The 14,776-nt window shown below is 58.4% G+C and overlaps 2 protein-coding genes across 6 annotated transcripts in view; one reads left to right on the forward strand and one right to left on the reverse strand.

Moving 5' to 3' along the window:
- The first annotated feature begins 1,746 nt into the window (after window positions 1–1,746).
- Window positions 1,747–5,959, forward strand: LOC112300682 (chymotrypsinogen 2). Of its 2 annotated transcripts, XM_024555979.3 has the most exons (7): window positions 1,748–1,902; window positions 3,645–3,748; window positions 3,850–3,929; window positions 4,277–4,355; window positions 4,711–4,891; window positions 4,975–5,108; window positions 5,728–5,959. In XM_024555979.3, exons 1-7 carry the CDS (start codon window positions 1,851–1,853, stop codon window positions 5,887–5,889), a joined length of 792 nt encoding a protein of 263 aa, XP_024411747.2. In that variant the 5' UTR covers window positions 1,748–1,850; the 3' UTR covers window positions 5,890–5,959. The 2 variants fall into 2 exon arrangements, with proteins under 2 accessions (XP_071075947.1, XP_024411747.2); XM_071219846.1 differs by lacking the exon at window positions 4,975–5,108 and having other exon boundaries at window positions 1,747–1,902.
- An 852-nt stretch (window positions 5,960–6,811) lies between these two features.
- BCAR1 (BCAR1 scaffold protein, Cas family member) overlaps window positions 6,812–14,776 on the reverse strand; it is a 37,676-nt gene continuing 29,711 nt past the window's right edge. For all 4 annotated transcript variants that reach the window (XM_024556069.3, XM_071220074.1, XM_024556070.4 and 1 more), the window contains 5 exons: window positions 13,575–13,736; window positions 13,287–13,403; window positions 11,297–12,394; window positions 10,474–10,563; window positions 6,812–7,828 (listed from right to left, as the gene is read on the reverse strand). In XM_024556069.3, the coding sequence (XP_024411837.2) occupies window positions 7,316–7,828; window positions 10,474–10,563; window positions 11,297–12,394; window positions 13,287–13,403; window positions 13,575–13,736 (1,980 nt within the window). In that variant the 3' untranslated portion in view covers window positions 6,812–7,315. The remainder of the gene's footprint in view (window positions 7,829–10,473; window positions 10,564–11,296; window positions 12,395–13,286; window positions 13,404–13,574; window positions 13,737–14,776) is intronic.

The following is a 14,776-nucleotide window of genomic DNA, read 5'->3' on the forward strand; positions in this document are numbered from 1 at the left end:
ATTGCTGTTTGTCTCTTTCAGTCTTATTTCGTGTTGCTTTCAGGTACACAGCTTAGTGGCTACACAGTCATATACTTTACAAAGTGTTCCCCTCAATATTTCTAGTACCCACCTGGCACCGTACTAGTTACTACAATATTATCGACTGTATTCCCTGTGCTGTACTTACATCCCCATGACTATTACCTGTAACCACCGATTTGTACTGTTAAAATTTTTTTAATTTATTTGTTTATTTTTAGAGGGGAAGGAAGGGAGAAAGAGGAGAGAAACATCAATGTGTGGTTGCCTCTCATGTGCCCCCAACCCAGGGACCTGGCCTAGCAGCCCAGGCATGTGCCCTGACTGGGAATCAAACTTGCGACCCTTTGGTTCACTGGCTGGCGCTCCATCCACTGAGCCACACCAGCCAGGGCCCAATTCGCACTTCTTAATCCCTTCACCATTTTCACCCAGTGCCCCCACCCCATTCCCTCTGGCAACCATTAGTCTGTTCTCTGTATCTACGAGTCTGTTTCTATTTTGTTCTTTACATTCTACATATAAGTGGAATCATTTGGCACTTGTCTTTCTCTGACTGGCTTATTTCACTGAGCATAACACCCTCTAGGTCCATCCGTGCTGTTGCAAATGGTAAGATTCCATTCTTCTTTTTTGGCGAGTAATACTCCGCAGTACACGTGTACCACCACTTTTTTACCCACTCATCTATTGGTGGGCACGGGTTGCTTTGACAGCTTGGCAATTGTAAACTATACTGCAAAAAGCATTATATTCTTATTTGTTTAGCATCTGTCTCTCTCACTGGGGTCTCAGCCTGTGGGGGCTGGGCACCGTGTGCTCTATTCCTGTGAGTGCCCTGGTGTCCAGGCCCAGCCCAGCCATGGAGGGCAGAGGGACCTGCGTACAGATGCTGAGAAGTTGCTCTGCCTCTGCCTAGGGCAAATGCACACACACCTGTCCTTTTCTCGTTGCCCCGTGACACCTAACCCTCTTCTCTGTCTCCTCAATATGTGCTTTAATGGTGTAGAATCAGAGCCCCATTTTATGGGACAAAAGCTTCATACTAGGACTAGTTTCTTAAATCGTGAATTATCACAGAAAAAGAGGACTCAGCTTAGCCCAGTGGTAGACATGGGACAGCAGCTACCTGCAACCTGCTGGAGGCCCCCACGTGGCTGCTGTGGGCGGCTCCGTCAGGCCCACACAGAGCCTCACACCGCTCTGAAGCTGCTTGGCTGGGCTGGTTTCGAGGTGACTCCCTGGGTCGCCCAGGATATCTGTGTAATACTTGCCTTTCCGAGGAGTGATACACTCACTGAACACACTCTAAAGCTCAGAAGCTGAGGCCGTGTTCATGGGACTGCAGGCCGCCCACTGAAACCTGCTGGGCTCCTGTGCATTAATTCTTGGGTCCCTTGGTGGGACTGCCTGTTACCAGGAGCTGAGGGTCCTCCCTGCCGCACTGGGATCGGCAGAGGCCCCTGTGGCTGCGTCCTGGCACGGACACACAGAGCTGGGCCCTGTAGGACCCGGGCTCCCAGCTGGGTGGCCGGCCTTGCCCGTGGCACCCTGGGAATGCCTGGTGTTGCCACATCTTATGGGTGACGTTGGACCAGTGCAGCTGCCCCTTTCTCAGGCGCTGGGGCATCCTAGGCTGAGAGCCAGGCCTGGCTGCAAGAGGGGCTTGGCCCCCGCTTATCACCCAAGGTCCCTGGACAACAGGGAGGGTGGCTCTCAGGCCTCTCTGACTGGCCAGGACCGAGGGGCTTGGTGACGTCTACGGGCTCCAGAGGATATAAAGGCAGACGTCTCAGCAGGCACTGCATAAGCCCCCTGACTGCAGCAACATGGCCAATCTCTGGCTCCTCTCCTGCTTTGCCCTCGTGGGGGCCGCCTTTGGTAAGCGTGTGTAAGGGGGTGGGCAGCTGGGCCTGGGGTGAGGTGGGGAGGAGGTCCCTAAGTCCCCAGGGACCCCAGAGACAGAGGGGCTCTGTCCAGAGCGAACCCTAGGGCCTGGCCAAGGGGGAGCTCTGAGTCCTCCGCCCTGGGCCTCACACAGCGACTGGCCAGCTGAGGCTGCAGGGGGCAGAGGGCCCCTTCTGGGCTTTCTGAGCCTCGCACCCTGCCCCCAGTGGGAGGAAAAGACAAGTCTGCGCCCCACCGAGGTCTGAGGCCCCAGCAGCGGCCCAGGCGGGCGCTGTGGGCAGAGTGAGGGTGTGGTCGCAGATGCCGTCCAGGTGGAGACCCAGGGTTTTATTTATGTGCCAGGCACTTGCTAACATTTTACTTTCTATTTTGAAAAAAGAAGAAACTGTAAAAATATGCAGAAAATCATATGACATTCATGTATCATCGGGATTCAGCAAATGTTACCTTTTGGCAGATTTGTTTGAGGTATTTCTTTTAAAATGTAAAAAAGATTCAGCGATAGCTCCCTTCTCCCTCCTTCCCTTGGAAGGTGATGCCTCATCTGGCCTTCTGTGCGGGTTCTGCACATTAGCTACATAGTTATAGATCCACAGACAACGTGCAACCTCTGAGAAAACGTACGTCAAGAGCAGGATGCTCTACACCAGTCCCACTGCACGCTTTTTCCACCCACGTGGTGACTGTTACAGCTTTACCCCTGTTGACAGCCCAGCTCGTTCACTTTAACCACTGGGAAGTGCTCAGCTGTGTAAATGCGTCGCAGTTTCTGTCTAATCTCTTTGCTACTGCAAGAAAACAGATTATGCTGATGACATATGTTTTGGCGACAACCATCTTCAGTGAGGGGCTGGTCCATTTCCCTATCCCCACGGGCAGGAGGGGCAGGTAGCAAGGCCTGTGTGACCCTCGTGATGGCCTGGCTGGTTGTAGGGGCTACAAATGGTAATACCTGTGCTTGGGGGCGGAGCCTGCCTGGTCCTGACCCAGCAAATGCAGCATGGGTGTATTAAGTACACCTGTCGTTTCTCATGTTCCTGTGACAATTCAAGTCTTTTGTTTCCTCATTGTGTCCTTTCATGGTGTGGAATCATAGTCCCATTTGATTACGGCATTAAGAGACAAAAACTTTGTGCAGAGAGCAGCTCCTGAAACCTCGGGGATAGAGAGCGCAGCGCGGGCCCAGCTGTGTCAAAGGGAACGCCTCACAGACCCTCAGTAGGGTCCGAGTTCCCCATGCCCCGCGCACCTGGGTTGTCAGGTTTTAATTCTACACCCCTCGCCCCACGAATGGAACAGGTGAGCCTCGCCCTGTGAGGTTAGAGCTGCTTGCTCCCCGGGTTACTGCGGAAAGTGAGCACCCGAGTGTCAGTGACTGGTCTGAAGTCTCAGCAAGGAAGGGGCCGGGGTCAAGCCAGGCAGGCTGGTTTCTCAGCCCGTGTCCTGCTCCGTCAGGCAGGATGGCCGGAAGGGGAACAGGTCTGTCCCTCTGTGTCCTCAGAAGGATGACTGGGGTCAGCAAGCTACGCAGCTTGCTGGGCAGGGTCCATGAGCCTACACGTTGGGGGTGCCAGGAGAAGGCGCCTGTAGGAGGAGGCAGTGTGGCGGGGTGGGGGGGGGTCCTATGTGATCTGGCTGAGGTAGGAGCCAGGATTTCTGCAGATTGGACCCAGGCCTCAGACCTTCTTCACCCTTCCCATCGCCCCCACCCCCAGGCTGTGGGGTCCCTGCCATCCCACCCATGCTGAGTGGCCTGTCCAGGATCGTCAATGGGGAGGACGCTGTCCCTGGCTCCTGGCCCTGGCAGGTGTCCCTGCAGGTGAGGGGGTATTCTGCCTGTGACTGGGGGCACATGGGGGTGGTGGGCCTACTGGGGGCTGCTGGTGTCCAGTCAGTGCTGACTTCTCCATCTTCCTCCAGGACGACACCGGCTTCCACTTCTGCGGGGGCTCCCTCATCAGCGAGGACTGGGTGGTCACCGCTGCCCACTGCGGGGTCAAGTGAGAGTCTGGGGCCCCTAGGAAACCCCCTGGGGTGAGAGGAGGCCCCTCAGGACTGAGGACTAGTCCTTTAACTCCACTCCTGTTTCCTAATTCGGAAATGCATAGAAAAGTCATCTTGCTAGTCTCCCAATGGGTCACCGGGAAGGAGACAGTCAGCAGGTGTTCCAGGAGCAGCTGTGAACACTCTGAGCTCCCATCTCTGTGATCAGTACCACACACAGGTGTACACACACCCGCATGTCCGCACACGCATGCACTCACACTCACACACAAGCACCCTGCCCCTGCCGCAGGGCTCCCCCATTTCATAGCAGGACCCCCCTCCTTTCTATGGCCCTCTCCAGAACCTCCCATCTGGTCGTGGCTGGGGAGTTTGACCAGGGCTCAGATGCCGAGGACATCCAGGTGCTGAAGATTGCCAAGGTACGGTGGCCCCGGAGCCCAGGTGGCCCCAGGCGTGGTAGGCCGTTGGGAGTTGCAGCCCAAGCTAACTGGGCTGCACCAACAAGCCTGAAAAGCCCCTGGACTCAGGGAGTGAGAGGGAGCCCCAGCTCCTCCCAATCACCCCAACACCCCAGCACGACAGGGCAAAGAAGAAAGCAGGGTGTGTGAGGTCCCGTGCAGTGGCAGTCTGGGCCCGGGGTCCTGGGCCCACAGAAGGAGCTGCCCAGCTGAACAAGCCGCTGCTCCGAGAGGGAACTGAGGCGCAGAGGGGTAGCCCAGCCCTGTGTCAGCTTCTCCCCTGACCCCCACTGGGGCTGTTGGCCCCGCCCCACAGGTTTTCAAGAACCCCAAGTACAACACGATCACCACCAACAACGACATCACCCTGCTGAAGCTGGCCACGCCCGCCCGCTTCTCCCAGACCGTGTCTGCCGTGTGCCTGCCTGACGAGGCCGATGACTTTGCTGCTGGGACACTGTGCGCCACCACTGGCTGGGGCCTGACCAAATACAGCAGTGAGTGACCCCCGGGTGGGCAGGCGGTGGAGGCTGGGGCAGAGTGGGGTTGCAGCTGCTGATCCCCCACCCCACCCTTCCAGATGAGAACACCCCCGACAAGCTGCAGCAGGCGGCCCTGCCCCTCCTGTCCAACGACAAATGCAAGAAGTTCTGGGGCAACAAGATAACCGACGCCATGGTGTGCGCAGGCGCCAGCGGCGTCTCCTCCTGCATGGTATGGCCTCGGGCTTGCTCTGCACCCCTTCCCTCCCAGCCGTCAGTGGGTTCAGGCAAAAGCCAGGGCCAGGGCTCTGGCAGAGAGGAAATGGAAGGGGCAGGCAGCCTCTCTTCTAGGACCTGCCACTTTCTTCCTGGGCATTCCTACCCGAGTAGTTGGGATCCTGGCGGATCATCAATGACCTCGGGAAAGTGCCAGAACAGGGGGCTCTGGTCTTGGAGCCACCACAGTGCAAGACTCCGCTGAGGCTGGCACCTGAGCAAATGGTGCCTCCTGGAGCTGTGCAGTGTGCAGCCTGGGCAGCAGAACAGGGAAGCCCAGAAAGGCTCCCGAAGCAGCCCATCCTCACAGTGGCCCCACAGCCGGCACCAGACACGGTTTCCTCCCATCAGTCAAACCCGCTTCACTGAGCCTCCAACACAGAACCTTACCCTGGGGGGCGGCCCAGACTTCCAGGGGCACAAACCACAGAAGGCACTGCCCAGGTTCCTTTCACAGTCTCTCCAGGATACTGGTGCTGGGTCTGCTGCGTGTGAGGCCCTGGGCTGGGCTATGGGAACGATATTCAGGGGCCTCTAGGCTGCCAGGTCCAAGCCCCCTTCTCCTTCCCCTGCAGGGCGACTCTGGCGGCCCCCTGGTCTGCCAGAAGGGTGCAGCCTGGACCTTGGTGGGCATCGTGTCCTGGGGCAGCGGCATCTGCTCCACCTCCACGCCTGCAGTGTATGCCCGCGTCACGGAGCTCATGCCCTGGGTGCGGCAGATCCTGGCCAACAACTGAGCCCCTGGCCCTGCCCTGGTCTCCCTGCAACCCTGCTCCCACAAGCCTCAATAAACTTGTGAGAAACATATCGATGGTGTCTGTACCGTGTTGGGACCTCTGAGGCCTCACTTTGCCCCTGAACTTGGGCCTTTGCTGGGGCAGGCAGCTGGGGGGTCCCTGGGAGGGGCTCTCCTAAGTCCACATCCCCAGAGAGTGGCCAGGGAGGGCACATGCAGATGAATGGGACTTTGACCCCCACACTCCCACCCGGGCTGGGCTGCGGAGTCCTTACCACCTGCCCCCTGCTCATCCTGCTGGGGGCCCAGCACTGGGGAGCGGCATCCAGAGGACAAGCCTACTGCTGGCTGCATGCACCTCTGGTTCCAGGAACCCTCCCGGGAGGGGCCCCGGGCTGCCTCTCCCACGCCCACACTGCAGACACTGGAAAGAACCCCCCATTCTCAGTGGTGGATGAGGGAGCTGCTGCCCTTTCCCAGCTGCTTCTGTCCCATTAAAGGACCAGCCAGGGGCGCCGTGGCCCGTGCAGAACGTAGGACGCTGGAGGGAAAAAGGCAGAGGCAGCAGCCCAGGAAGGGGAGACCAGGCCCGACTCCCAGACTACCAAACCAGACCCAGACATCTGACTGCACAGTGGGTGGGTTGCACCCGGGGCCCCCTTGGAGCCATTCACAAATCTGGCCCCCACCAGGCAGGAGGTTCCTGGCCTCAGCTCCCTGGTCCAGTCCTGCTCCCCATGGACTTGATTTTCTTCTGCTGGGACTCACCCTCCCAAGAGGCCACCCACAGCCTCACCAAAGGTCCCTCCAATCCCCTACTCCTATCCCTTCAATCCCCTACTCCTATCCCGGGCATCCACAGTGGGGAAGTACCTGCCTTCCCACCCAAGGGTCCTCTTGCCCCTCACACCTCAGGAGGCTGCTTTTCATTTTTTATATTTTATTTAAATGTAGACTATTAGCCAAATTACTGGAAAATCAATATTGAAAAATAGTTTTTTAGGGTTTTCTCCTGGTGCTGAGAAGGAACACATCACAGCTGCACTGACCCCTGGTGGTGGTGGGGGGCCATGGCACCCTCATGGGGATGGGGTCAGCCCCCAGGGGTCACCCAAGGCCGTGTGGGTCAAGGGGCCTGCATGCTCCTGGCTGGGCCACCCAGTGTTGGGACCCTCCCCAGGCCCACAGTGCACTCGGGGAAGCCCACCAGCTCCGGAGGCCTAGCTCTGCTTGGGCCCCTCTGAGCCCACACCCTGCCCTATCATAAATATGTACAAATCCCTGGGCATCCAGGGCACCAGGCCTGGGTGGAGCTGGGGTTGCCTGTCCCCACGCCCGCAGCACCGAGACTCTCGGGGAGGGTGCCCAGGGCAGCCCAGGCCTCACTGCCCTCCTCCCCTGGCCCCCATCTCTCAGGTCATGTGTTCTCAGGCAGCCGCCAGCTGGCCCAGAACCCGGCGGAACTGCTGGGTGCTGTGGCCCAGCTCCCTGACCCTGTCCACCATGTCCTGGGCAGCGGCGGGCGACGGGTACTGCAGGGCGGCGGCCTTGGTGGTTGCCACGATACCGCGCAGGAGGTCGCACAGCAGGTTGCTGTAGTGAGTCACCTGGCTGCGCACGTCAGCGGCCTTGGCCTGCCGTGACAGTGTGTCCCCGATGAACACCAGCTTGTGGGCGCTGAGAATGACGAACTTGCTGTGTGCCACAAAGATCTTGGGTGGCTGGTTGGTGGCCACGGCGGTGAAGAAGGCGTCCACCGCGTTGGTGAGCGTGGTCAGGTTGGCCTCACACTGCTCCAGGTAGAAGAGCAGCAGCTGCCGGTCCGAGGGGCCCAGGCCACCCGTGCGCCCCGGGGCCAGTGGCTGGGCCGGCGTCCAGTTGGTCAGGTCGTGGTCTATGGGCCGTGACACCTCCTGCTCCAGCCGCTCGAACTGCTTCAGCTGGGGAGAGGGAAAGCAGAGTGAAACTGCAGGCACCCGGCAGGAAGGAACGAACAGGGACGACGCTCGGAATCCGCGGCCCCGAGTCGGGGGCGGGGGAACGGGCCTCCTCAGCGCTGCTGGCGGAGCCTGTATCCTCCGCAAGCAGCGTGTGTTGTTCTAGAGGTTCTCCACATGACTTTCCCCAGTCTCATGTATGATTCCATCTATGTGACGTGTTTTAAATGACAAAATGGTAGAAATGGAGAGAGGGGAGCAGCTGAAGGGTGAGGGACGTCAACCTCTTGCCCAGTGTCTGGTCGGATGTGATCGTGGGGAAGGGACTGGCGATGGGGGCACAGGACTGCTCTGCATTCCCTTTGCAACTTCCTGTGCGTCTATATATTTTCAAAATGGAAAGTTAAGAAAATAGTTCTTCCTAACATATACAACATAAAAAGATTCAAATACACCAAGCTGGCGGGGGGGGTGTGGGAATAGGTAGCCATCACCCGGAATCCCATGCACCCAAAAGAATGTTAAAAAGTCTGGTAAATATCCTTTAGAATGACACACTAAAGTTATTTGCACATAAAATAACATCTTCAAAATGATCTGGGGTAAGAGGGGCCAGACCAAACAGGATTAGCTGCTGTGTCAAGAAAGGCTGAGGCTGAGTGAATGGGACCCAGAGGACTAGTTTTCTTCAAATTTATAAATGTATTACATTTTTCATGATAAAAATTCTAAACAAAAGTAAATGCCTTGGTATTTGTAAAATTTTGGAAAACAAAAACTTACACAAAAAATTGGTAAATATTGTTCAAGATTTTCAGCCCAGACTGGTATGGACTGGTATGGTTCATAGGTTGGACTGGGCACCTGTGAACTGAAAGGTCGCCGGTTCAATTCCCAGTTGGGGCACGTGCCTGGGTTGCAGGCCAGGTCCCCGGTTGGGGGATGCATGAGAGGCAACCAATGGGTGTATCTCTCACACACTGATGTTTCTTTCCTTCTCTTTCTCTCTCCCTTCCTCTCTAAAAGTAAATAAATAAAATCTTTAAAAAAATTACAAACACTTTAAAAAACCTGAAAACACTATATAATATTTTATCACCTACTTTTAGCGCCGACAGCAGGTCAATCATTTCATGCTAATGAGTTTGTATAAGAGCACGTGTAAGCGGGAAATTTCCATGAGCGGCAGCCTTGCCTGGGAGCCTGGTTTGACTGACACATCCTCACCAGAGCTGCTTCCGACCAGCGGACTGAGTGGCTGTGACCAGCTGTGCACAGACTCAGGGAGAAAAACAAGTTCTGTCCTACCTGAGGTGTCAAGCCTTAACTTAACTGGCAAAACCAACATGAAACGTAACACTCAAAGCCCCCCAACCTCCCCGCTTAGGCAGCTATGGGAAACTCACCACTCGGTTCTCTCGTCTATAAGAGAACGCACTCACTTCTGTTCTGTTCTGAACTCTGGCAGGTCTTTTCATTTTCTGACAATTCTCAATGCAACAGCTATACAATCGTCTACCACACAAAAATGTCACACTTCACGCAAACAACACTCTCGGACAGTTGTGGGGAGGGGGGTCCAGAGTCTTCACTGATAGGGAAACGGAGCAATCAACGTCCTTGTCAATACATTTTATGTGCCTGTATTTTACTTGTGCTTCCTGTCTGCAGACTAGAAACTCTGGATCCTTAGGGTTTTCCCTGCACACTCAGTCCAGCTCCCACTGACTTCCCTAAGGGACCCCTCGGAAAGACATGTGAGACAACTGCACTCAGCACAGCGACGCTTACAACAGGTAACACCGGGAGCCTAAAGGCCCACTGGCGGGAGCTGGCCGGACAAATGGGTTGAGTCCAGAGGAAACGAAGAGGATAAGGTGCGTGTCACTTCTTAAGTCAGTAGAGATTGCGTGTATTTTATATACGATTATTCACAGGTACCCCGTTACCGAGCATCACCTATGTGCCAGGGGTGTCCTAAGCCCTGTACCTTTCTTCACTCATAATTCTCACGTCAGCCTGAGGGGGTCAGCTGGGGAGGCTGCAGCTATGTCCGCGTGCACCGGGGTCTCGGGGTGGAGCCGGCAGGTGCTCCATGCCCCGGGGCAGGGGGTGGGGGAAACCTGATGGGTAATGTTTGTATTATCTCGTGCTAGTCTATAATTTTTATTATCTTCATCGTCAGAATAAAACTCCCTAATTTTTTGAACTATCTCTTTCAAGTGATCCAAAATATGCAGGAAATTCTATGCTGGCAGACAGTGTATCTGTGGATTGGGTACAACGTAAATGTTCAACAACAGCTGTTATGTGGCCTTTGTGAAGAGTGTTCGATGCCATGGGAAAATGCTTGAGATAAAAGCAGAAGTAACTGCTCACAAAGTATCACATTTAAACCGTGTCTGGGGAGCTTGCTTTCTCTCTTCCACACTGTTCTGCGTGTGCACACTAACACGGCCACCACGGGCACTCTGACGATAACATCGACCCAACACGCAGGCAGAGACGGTCACGCAGGCCAGTGGGGGCGGGCGGGCAGGGCCCGGGAGGTGCAGCTCCCCCTGCAGACTGGCCGAGGGGCAGTCAGCTCCTCTGATGGCTGAGAAGCCCTTGCTGGGCCAGGCTGGTGACCCTGGGCGCATCCTCACCTGCTGCAGCTCCAGCTGGCCCTTCCCCTGCCGCATGATGTTGCCCTTTTCCAACAGCTCCTTCTGAGTCTTCTCAAACTCCTCCTTCCCCTGGGGGGCAGACAAGGACTGGGCTGAGTGAGCAGGAAGCCCCACAGGCCAGGTGGGGCAGCTTCCTGAGGAAGCGGCTCTCCTGGGCTCCTCCATCTCAGGCCGGCACAGGAAGGGCTGGGCACGCTCTATGTGGCCACGGCCGTCCTCCCTGCCCAGCTCCAGTGTCAGGAATCACATCCGTGCCCATCCCCTAGGCACACAGGGCCTGCCCCACTGTCCCTGACCCCTGGGCCTTGGCATTTGCTGGCCCTCAGCCTGGAATGCTGAGACTGACTGGCACCCGTGTCCCTGCTCAGAGGCCCGACCTACCCCACCTTCCCACCACCGTGTCTCTTTCCCCTGCCGGAAGTATCTGTCTTTGCGTGTACTTCAGAATCCTCCTCCCCAAACACTACGGCCCCCTCAGTCCTGGTCACCAGGAAGCCCCACCCCTGCTGGTGCTCGAGGGCCTTTCCTGGCTGGCACTGCAGGACCCCGATGACAAGAACACCCTGACCCAAAGGCTTGAGGTGGGGAAGGGAATCGGCTTCCGGGGCTCGCCTGGCCTGGAGGGTCAGAGTGAGAGGACATAGGGACTCCTGAGCCCCTGCTGGGGCCAAACCCTCCTTGGGCCACAGAGGCCTCTGTGCAGGGTGATGAGGGCCCCCTGACAAGGATGGAGAAACCAGAGCTCAAACTGGGCCAGGGGCTTCCCTGGGTCCCAGGGAAGCTAGACGGGGCAGGCACCCACCTGCAAGTGGACATAGTCGTAATCCTCCATCCAGCCCCCCTCACTGTTCTCGTACTGCCCATCTGGTGAGTCCTGGGAGGTGAACTTGGGCGGTGAGGGCAGGGGCCGGGACTGGATGCTGCTGGCCTTGTCGGTGGGGTTGGGATGCAGGGGGCCGCCTCCCTCGGGCCCTGGGACAGGGGCCTTGGTCCGTCTAAAGAGCAGCGAGGCGTTGCCGTGCAAGAAGGAGGCCAGCTGCTTGGCGTCCTCGGGCACAGCCCGTGAGCAGGCCACCAGGCGGTCCAGGTCTTCAGGAGTGGCCCCAGGGCCTCCGCGGCTACTGTCGAAGGTCTGACCGTGGGCCACCAGTGTCTGGTACACGTCCTCCATCTTCTGCAACTGCCGGCTAAGCTTGGCATGCAGCGTGCGGTCAGAAGTGTGGGCAGCATTGCCCACGGCACTGCGGGCAAACTCTAGCAGCTCATGGACGGCCCCCTGGACGGCAGCCACAGCAGTTTGCAGGTCCGGCACTGGGGGCTCCTGAGGCTCGGTGCTGCTGCGCCAGCCCCCACACCCACCAGCACTGCCTGCCACGTCCAAGAGGTGGGCTACAGTGGCACTCACACCCTGCTGCAGCCGGGCCAGGGCCTCCACGGCCACCTCCAGCTCCAGGGGCTCGCGGCCTGACCCCGGTGCCTCCAGGGAGGATGCCGACTGGCTGCTGCGAGTGCTGCCCGTGCTGGAGGCAGACAGGCGCTTGGCTGCAGCCGGGGCCTCTCGCTCAGCTGCGGGGGGCACCGCGTACACACCGTCGTCAGCCATGCTGCTGTCGGCCACCTCAGGAGGAAGAGCCCGCTCGCGAGGGGCGTCGTAGAGGGTGCCAGGGCCAGGCCGCCTCAAGCCAGGGGGCACATCGTAGAGGTCGGGAGCAGGGGGTGGCACGTCATACAGATCCTCAGTTGGCGGTGAGTCTGGAGGGGGTACGGCGAGGACCAGCGGATGGCGGGTTGGGTCAAAGGGCTTGGCCTTGGCAAAGGCAGGGGGCACGTCATAGGTTTCTTCACGCAGTAATGGGCCATCAGGGACATCCTTGCTCACCGATGGAGGAACATCATACACCTGAGGGGCCAAAGGGTGGTCAAGGCTGCCCACCCCTCTGCCCACCAGGGGCCTAGGGCCAGGGCTCAGTCACGTACACAGACACAGCCTGAGTGCACAGGTTCATCCACACGGGTTATACTCCAGAGCCCTACTCTGGAGCCAGACCTGAGCTCAGACTCCTGGCTCCACTGCTCACTAGCTGTGTGACCTGAGGCAGGGCCCGTCTGCTCAGCCGTAAGATATACGCTCCCTCACCAGTTTGTTGTGAGGGTTCCGTAAGTTAGCTCACTGTGCAACTTTGAACACTCAGTGGGAGGTCCGCTACAATACTACTACGACCTTCGCTGCCACCACCACAGCCACCCCCATGCCCCCATCACCATCACAGCCACCACCACCACCACCACCACCACCACCACCACCATCATCATCGCCACCATCACCATCAGTCACCTCCACCATCACAGCCACCACCACCACCACCGCCACCGCCTGTGTATTCACTACTCGGTGGCAGGTATGTGACTGAGCTTTTTGTGTTACTTGTCAGCGTAACGACAACCTGGTTTGCCTAGGACGGTCCTGGTTTCTGCCTAATTCCCTCTCATAATTATTGGTCACCCCTCCTTTGCTCTCAGAGGAGCCCTGGTTTGGATGGTAAATTCTGTGGTCACCTTGCTGATACCCTGGGTGTCCCTCTCAAGCACCCATGCAGCTGAGGAAGCTGAGACTCAGAGAAGCACCCGTCACAGGGCAAGAGAAGGACAGAGCCGGGGTCTGGAGTCAGTCTCTTGAGGCCCCCGGCCCTGCAGACACGGGCCCCACTGCAGCGTAAACACTCGCAGTCCCGCCCAGAACCCTGAGCTCAGTCGGGACTCAGCCCGAGGCCCCCGCTTCCCCCGCTGCTCACCGCGTGGTGGCTGGATGGCGGCAGGCTCTTCTCCACACTGGGGGGCACGTCATACACGTCCAGGGATGGGTCCCAGCCATTGGGGCCCTTGACAGCCATGGGAGGTGTGTCATACACCTGAGGGCAGGAAAGGTGCAGTGACACAGGTGCCAGGGTCCCCTGAGGAAATGGAGAGTGGAAACTCCACAGCAGCCACCCCAGGATCCCCTGCCCTGGCCACGGCTGAGAAAGCCCAGCTCCCTGGGCAGGGCCAGCCCGAGTCGCCCCCACTCCAGCCCCCACACCTACCTCCTGGCCGTACTGGCTGGGAAGCAGCCCTCGAACAGGGGGCACGTCGTAGATGTCCTGGGGTCCTGGGCCCAGCAGGTGGCGTGGGATGTCGTACTCGTCCTGCTCTGGCTGGGAGGCCTCAAACACGTAGCCTTGCCCCACGCGGGTGGGCACCACCACCTAGGGGCAGACGGCTGACTGTCTCCACTAGCCCTGGAAGCCAGGCTCCAGCGTCCACCCTCAGGTCCTCAGGGAGATTCCACTCCTCCCTCGAAGTGGCTCGGACACTAAAGCAGTGAGTGGGGGGTCTCCCGAGGGTGGGCCTAGAGTCACTCTAAGGCAAGAGCACTCTAAGCCCCGGGGTTTATTCAGAATGGTGGCTCTGGCCAGGAAACAGAAGCAGTCTGTACAGTGGGATGACCCAGGGGGCTGCAGAAGAGGGTGCCTATGGGCTGACGGAGGGTAGGCCACCCTTGAGTGGGGTGCCCCTGCCTCAGGACACCTCCCAGCTGCATGCTCTTCAGAAAGGTCTGCCAGCAAGGAGCTGCGCTGACTGCAGGATCCAGCAGCCACCCTCAGGCCCAGGACAGACAGAGGTGTGGGGCCAGGCCGGGCCCTTCTCAGGTGGGGCCAGAGGAGGGGGCCTGAGCGGATCCCAACCACCAGGGCCGGGGGGCCCCTGGAGAGGTAGGCAGCGGCCTGGCAGAGCGGCAAGCAGGCCCTCTGTCCTCCCCTGAGCCCCTAGCATTTCTTGGGGAGACTCCTGAACAGGGCCAGTAGGGACTCCCAGACCTCATACCAGTTCTCAGGCAGATGGAGAGACAGGGTATGGGCGCGAGGGAGTAGCCAACACTAGAACCAAGGTCCCCACCCCCACCCCCACAGGGCCCGGAGACCACCACTCACCCGAGCAGGTAACATCTGCCCAGAGAGGAGACTGGCCTCTCCCCTCCTCAGTGCCCTGCCCCTGGCCAAGGATCCAGAGCCCTTCCTGTCAGCACCCTGTCCAACAGGCAGTGCTGGGCAGGCAGCCCGCCTCCCCGCAGGCACCCAGCCCTGTGGGAGGAGCAGACTGGGTGGGGGTCAGCCCTGAGCGAAAGGCTGGCAGGATCTCCTGAGCCGGCTCAGGGCTGCCTCCCCCACAAGGCTCCCTGCTCTGCTCTTCTCTGACAGAGATGCCTTTTGTTTCTTGATCAAAGGGGACATCTGGGACAGGGTTG

This window comes from Desmodus rotundus, chromosome 12, assembly GCF_022682495.2.
Source record: "Desmodus rotundus isolate HL8 chromosome 12, HLdesRot8A.1, whole genome shotgun sequence".
Taxonomy (NCBI): domain Eukaryota; kingdom Metazoa; phylum Chordata; class Mammalia; order Chiroptera; family Phyllostomidae; genus Desmodus; species Desmodus rotundus.

What these genes read in the sequence shown, in the direction of transcription:
- LOC112300682 (XM_024555979.3), top strand. Translation starts at nt 1,851, where the DNA reads ATGGCCAATCTCTGGCTCCTCTCCTGCTTTGCCCTCGTGGGGGCCGCC. An exon ending in GCTGCCCACTGCGGGGTCAA is followed by an intron (nt 3,930 to 4,276) that starts GTGAGAGTCTGG and finishes GGCCCTCTCCAG; the next exon opens with AACCTCCCATCTGGTCGTGG. An exon ending in GGGCCTGACCAAATACAGCA is followed by an intron (nt 4,892 to 4,974) that starts GTGAGTGACCCC and finishes CCACCCTTCCAG; the next exon opens with ATGAGAACACCCCCGACAAG.